The 6,619-nt window shown below is 32.2% G+C and overlaps 1 protein-coding gene across 1 annotated transcript; it reads right to left on the reverse strand.

Moving 5' to 3' along the window:
- Positions 1 to 1,267: 1,267 nt before the first annotated feature.
- Positions 1,268 to 5,224, reverse strand: LOC111899436 (uncharacterized). Its single transcript, XM_052766168.1, has 6 exons — positions 5,081 to 5,224; positions 4,930 to 4,990; positions 4,708 to 4,812; positions 3,321 to 3,443; positions 2,819 to 3,211; positions 1,268 to 1,769 (listed from the first exon to the last, which is right to left on the reverse strand). Exons 3-5 carry the CDS (start codon positions 4,723 to 4,725, stop codon positions 2,906 to 2,908), a joined length of 447 nt encoding a protein of 148 aa, XP_052622128.1. The 5' UTR covers positions 4,726 to 4,812; positions 4,930 to 4,990; positions 5,081 to 5,224; the 3' UTR covers positions 1,268 to 1,769; positions 2,819 to 2,905.
- Positions 5,225 to 6,619: the final 1,395 nt, after the last annotated feature.

A 6,619-nucleotide genomic window follows, 5' to 3' on the forward strand; every position in this document is an offset into this window, starting at 1 on the left:
GCAACAAGGGCTACCAAAGGAGCAACAGAAAGAGGACTAAAAAATATATAATGATGTTAAACAAAGAACACATGAAAATAGAACAATCACAGTTGTGATAAGGGAAGTTTTCACAAAACTACTACATTTTCCACATTTTATCCGAAAAACCACTACTTTATTTTTTCTTTACGAAAAACCATTCATATTTCAAAAAGTTCAAAAAATAAAACATTTATATTGACATTTGTTTTTCAAAAAGCATTATTCTTTAAGAATACAATATAGTTGAGCATGAAACAAAGCTTGTTAACCATTAGGGGTGAGAATGGTTCGGTCTGCTTTTGGTTTTAGTAAAAAAGTCGAATTATTTTCACCGAGAGTTGTTAATAATATATATTTCATGGTCAGAAATTCCGTTGTATTCGGAAGAAAAAAATGTTTTTAAAATCATCATGTTTTTATTTTAAGATTTATAAATATGAATGGTATTTCTGAAAGAAGCGTATTCCTATGCTTGTTCTTTCAAGTTTGATAATCTGTTTGCAGCAGCACAAAGCACCAAAAGTGGCATACAAAAGTAAAATCATCCATTTTAATAAAAGCATTTGTAATCTATAATAGTAAAAAATCAAAAAGAATGTATCTCATCGCTTGTGATCCTTCAATATTCATGGCTGTCATCCTGGTATTTAAAATAAATAAATAAATAATCATTAGAATTTGTTTAACAATAAAGAAAATAACATAAATTAATCAATTTCATTATCAGTGCAGTTGATCGTGATTCATCTCATATTCTTATTCAAGCAATACAGCGTTTAACTTTAATTAAACACATAAAACAATTTGTAGTGTTTGCTTAAGACCTCCAACCATCTTTCCCACATCTTTTACTTTTTTGGCGGGGACAAAAAACGATAATTTTAAGCAGGGGCATTATGGTAATTTACACACATGAGAGATCAAGAATGCATGAGAGAGAGATAAAAAATGTGTCCCTATCCCATCTTTCTCACATTTGGCAGAGACAAAAATTAAGAATTTTGACCAAGGGCATTATGGTAATTTAGACCTTCTGGTTCAAGGGTTTAATTCTGACTAGGGGCATTATCATGGTAATTTACACACATAAGAGATAAAAAATGTGTCCCAATCCCATCTTTCCAACATCTGTCAGGGACAAAAAATGAGAATTTTTAGCAGGGGCGTTATGGTAATTCTATACCATCTTGTTTAAAGGTCTGGCTTTGAACTTAGGGTCTTTGTCCAATTCTTCTTTTTCTAATTCTTCGTTGTTTTAATGGTTGGAGATCATGCTCCCACTAACATTTGTAGTGGTGGTGTCTTAGGTGTTTATATTTTACTTAGAGTATCTTTCTTAAATTAATGAATATCTAAAGAGACATATTTAGACGGTTCTTATATTTTACTTGAAAATGCTTGCACATATGGAATACATTTTTAATAGAGACAACACTTTTTGTAAGACCCTAAAACTACATTCACCAAGTATATACAAGGGTGTGTAGTAAGATGTGGCTTCCATTTGTGAACAATGTTCTAGAAAAAAAACAATCAACCAAAATACTAAAGAAAAAAAAAGAAACAAATTTAAAAAATATCCAAAATACTAAAAGTTCACCTGTGGGGCTCATTCATTTGACACAACAGTGAAAGTTTCAGCATTCTGATTGGGCTCTTTTCATTGTCTGCAAATGAAATTATTGGAATTTGGGAACATGAGGTGTAATTCTTTTCATCGCGGATAATGTTGGAGCTTTGAGTATCTGTTGAAACAACATTTTTTTTAACAAAAAGAAAAATCCATTTTCGATTTCTTGATTTAAATTTTAGAATGATATTTATTTATTAACTTTTTTTGTTGACCGGACGAGCCTTGAATTTTGTGATTTTGGCCATCGTTTAGGGTAAAAATTCAAGAAAGTGCAACATACTTTCACGTAAAGTACATATGTGTGTACAAATATCCAGTTGATTTTTCAATGTAACAAACTTATTTAGGGTTAAATACCAACATACTTTCATTGAAAACTAAAAACTCAGTATTTAAGGTTGAAAGAAGTTAGAAGAATAAAAATGTATGGTTAAAAAAACATCATTGAATGTATTGTGCTAGAACTTGGTAGAGTTTTCAAGGTAACAAACTTATTTAGGGTTAAAAACCTGTTGGAATAATTTATAAAATAGCAGCACATTTTCAAGGAAACGGTACAATGCTAAGATATAACAACATACTTTAAGTGCAATGCTATAATAGGCAAAAAAAGGTTACATGTGAGACTGAAGAAGCACGAGGAGGCAGATTTAGATCCTTTGTGCCTGATTGAAATTTCCTCATCATTTCAGTCACAAAAACAAATGGAGTCTGTGCATGTTCACAAACATACATCTGTTCGTTTAAAGAAGAAATTTATGTCTTTTACACAAAAAGTTAATGCCATCAACTTTGTTATTATATACAAATAAGATTATATTGGCATTATGTGAAATAACCACCGTACCCTTCATTGAGAAGTCATTTTTAGATTGTACAATATTAAATAAATACTCGGTTAAACCGGTTACATAATAATATGACAATTTATATTATGTTAAATTACATTTAAAGTCCCTCTGTATTAGTGAAAGTTACTATCCTTTAAAAAACTATTTTTTCACTCGAACCTTTTTCTGTAAGTATTATTGTCCCTTATTAGTGATATACATTTACGATCATTCCCTTATTTGTTTTTTTTTTTAAAATACAAACAATATTTGAAATTTATTTCATAAAACATAAAATGATTATCGTCTAATAAAATACTAAATTCATCACCTTTTTCATTTTCGGATTCAGCTTCTTTGAATTCATCCTCATCCACATTCTCTTATCTCGTTACACCGGAACCACCTTCCCCCTTCCCTAATATTTCCAGTTCATGATCATAATCATAAACATATTTGATAAATCCAAAAGTCGTAATTTTCTGCTTTTCCTTTTTTTTTTTTTTTTTTTTTCAGATTCACAGCTTTCTACTGTTGCTTCTTTTGCACTTGATTCCCCATCATCACAGGAACCACCTTTCTCAGCCTGTTGCTTCCCTTTTTCCAATTCATCGGGTTCCATCAGCATGGCTTCTTCTGCTTCCTTACGTTCAAAATACTCATACCAACAACGTTGGTTAAACTCCTGCACAAAATTCCTCTTGTGCTGTAGAACATCCGCAGGCTGCATTCATACAACAAATTAAAACCTTAATTTATATATATATATATATATATATATATATATTAATTATAAAAACTTAATTATAAATTAAGAACAATGGAGTAATCACCTCATATGTTATTACTCGAATTAATTTGATGCCTTTGATGACATTCTCACGTGGACCAAATATGTTGATTATTTCTCCTGTGCTCAGAACTACCTGGAGGGACACCCGGTGAAATCTATGAACCTGAACATACACATTCCATTATTTTATAAATAATTAATTTCTACTTATTTAATTATTATGTGAAATATTTGTAAATGAAATAATTCATAATAAATCTTTATCCATGCACCACACTCCATTTCATCTCAAGATATTTATGTTGTAGGTGCCAACGACACGAATAATATATATATATATATATATATATATATATATATATATATATATATATATATATATAAACAATAATGATTCAGAATACTAAAAGGTCAAAATACCCTTGCCCCAATTACGAGCTTTAGACTTTTAATCTGATTAATAGGCGTGTTTGTCATAATGCAACTTCCAGTGATGACGATCTACAGGAATATATCATATACATTCTTCCATTGAAAGAGAAAGTATGAAATTTGTTAAAAACATAGTTTGATGGAAATAGAACATAGTTTTCACAGGATGATACAATGCGCACTTTCAGCTACAAAAGATTTTGCATTTGACATATATAAGCTGAAACAAGACTATTTTTATATGTCAGGCCATAGATTTCAGATATAGCTTTGTTAAATGTCCAAAATACCCCTCTGTTTGATCCCTTTAACACTATAACCTTGTCAAAAATGCAACGTCTATTTGACATAAGGTATGTGCTTGTAGGAAGGAACAAACCCAACGGTCATTAGATCACAGGATTAAAGGAAGAAGCTCTTATATGGAAAAAAGCTAACAATCAGAGATGGTGATATAATAGAGTTAATCCTTGGGTACTAATTATTCAAATATACAGATCTTGATGATGTAAGAAAAAATTCTTCACCAAACATATAGAAAAGACCTTTAACCGAAGGAGTTCAAGATGAGCCACTTGCACAAAAGAGATTGTGACAAGTTTCTGAAGATGAGGCCCTTGCTAGAAGATTACAGGTATTTTTCTTATAGTACTACAACTTCACTTGTTTAAGTTGTTTTTTTCTTTTCGAATTAATGGACTTAATGGGGACAACACTTAATCTGGACAAATAAACAGTGGTGTTTCTTTGTGATTTGTTATGGCTCGTACAATGGTATTACTAATAGGGAAATTCCTTTTTTTATGATTTATTGATTATGTATGAATTATGTTTATGTATTCATCTTTAACATACCAAATGAGCTTAATGAAGATGCCTAAGATACAAAGAATCCTACTGAGGCAATCTGCAATTTCAAGCCCTCACAAGATAAAATACCACAGACCTTTCGACTAATGCGATTCAAAGGAACAATTTTTATAAACTTGAATTACCTGCACTATTTCACGCATTCGGTATTCTACATCAGGAGAAGAGCTAATTCAGCATCTGGAGACATTATTTATGTCAATGCCCTGTGCGATGACCTCAACTGTCTCCTGTGGTACCGATTTTTGGTATCAGTGATAACGCATAGGATCGATTCAATTGTGTTATGTTTTCTGTTATAGATTGAAGGAATGAATTAAGGTTTAGAACAAAAGAGATAGAGGTACATGAATTAGAAAACTAAGAAGATCATGGAGATGTTGATATATGCTCTTGGCATCTGTTCAACTAACAAAAAAACACCCGAAAAATTCAAAACCACGATGTGTATCTATGATCGAAGAACAAAAATAAAGATTAGATGGGATGGTCGGTTACCTTCTTGTAGGTTGTATCAGCAGCATATACTGACAGTGGTGGTAACGAATGGTTGCCAAAGACTCAAGATGTAAAGGAGAGACATAGGAGATATGCTTTGAGAGCTTTTGACGATGGTTGATTGCACCATGGCTGTGTGCAGAAAAAAATCGAGGAATGAAATTAGGTTTGGAACGTAAGAGGTAAGTTACAATTTGAAGCGCGTGTATATTTGAAGATGACGTCATTAAAATGATCTAAAGGTGGAGATAATAGAAGTGAAATACAATCAAGGGTCCTTAATTCTTCAATTTAGAATTTAAGGTTCTCTTTTAATAATATTTACGCGTCGTTCCCGAGTTTAACAAAAGAAAAGAAGAGAAGAGAAAATAAAGTCACGAGAGAAAAGAAGAGAAAGGAAAGGAAAACAAAATTTTCTTTTGTGTTCCCGAGTTTGAGAGAAGTGGAAGGAAAATGAATAATTTTGTTCTTTCTTTCCAAATCCTCCCAAATCGGAAAGAAAGCTAGGAGGGAAAGTGATCCTCCCATTTCCCTCCACTTCTTTCCACTTCTCTCCTTTAATGAAACTCGGGAACACCAATTTTTTTTATTTTCTTCTCATTTCCACCCATTTCCTTTCCTTTCTCTCGTTATGTTGAACTCAGGAACGAGGTGTTAGAGATGCGATTCTTGTGCTTGTCCTCAACCTAAAAAGAAACGATCGTGCTCCTCTTTTGACGGTTGCTTCATGCTCGGCGTAAGTAAGACGATATCGACTCCAACGGGAGAAAGCGCGAGAGTGATTAAAAGAACCACAGAGACGCATGTGTGGTGTGTTTCCGACAACTTACTGCTGCAAACCGGTCACTACCTTGTGCCACAACTGTATGTCGTCACAACACTGTAAACTTTCTTTACCATTTGTTTCACGCTTGCTATTATCTTTCCTGTAGAATTTGATTCGTTTCTTTCCGGTCCTATTCTTCCCGACGTCTTTGTTGATGTGTATGTATTCCTCCTCTCGTTTCTGTTTCATGAATGTTGCTGCCCAAACTAGTCTAGTTTCCTTGAAATATCAGCACATGTGGTATCAAATTGTTGTTGTCATTGGTCCTATTCTAAATATCCCCAATTATGAGTTAATAGCTCATGCGTATCTAAACCCTATGGTGTCTCAGTATTGCTGTTGCAACATACATATTTTGACCTTGAAAAAGAAAAACGATGCATACATGTTGGAGGTAATATACTAGTTATTTAATCTTAATTGTAAAAAATAGCAAAAAAAGAAATAGTAAGAGTAAACCTATGGGAGTGTTTACGATTTATTCTTCTATTTGTTATCATAATAATGGACATAAAATTAGTGATGGCTTTATGCCTTTATAATTGTTTTGGAATAAAAGAAACGTAAAACAAATACATCACATTGTCCATAACATTTAAACAGTTTGAAAGCCAATAAAACAAATTAAATAATAGATATCATATTGTCTTAATAGTATCATTGAATCCTTTTGTCACACCCCGAAAACCGAAGGCGGAAACATTTTCGGGGTT

The sequence above is a fragment of the Lactuca sativa genome, chromosome 1, assembly GCF_002870075.4.
Source record: "Lactuca sativa cultivar Salinas chromosome 1, Lsat_Salinas_v11, whole genome shotgun sequence".
NCBI lineage: Eukaryota > Viridiplantae > Streptophyta > Magnoliopsida > Asterales > Asteraceae > Lactuca > Lactuca sativa.

What these genes read in the sequence shown, in the direction of transcription:
- LOC111899436 (XM_052766168.1), bottom strand. An exon ending in TTCGAGTAATAACATATGAG is followed by an intron (nt 3,212 to 3,320) that starts GTGATTACTCCA and finishes GTATGAATGCAG; the next exon opens with CCTGCGGATGTTCTACAGCA.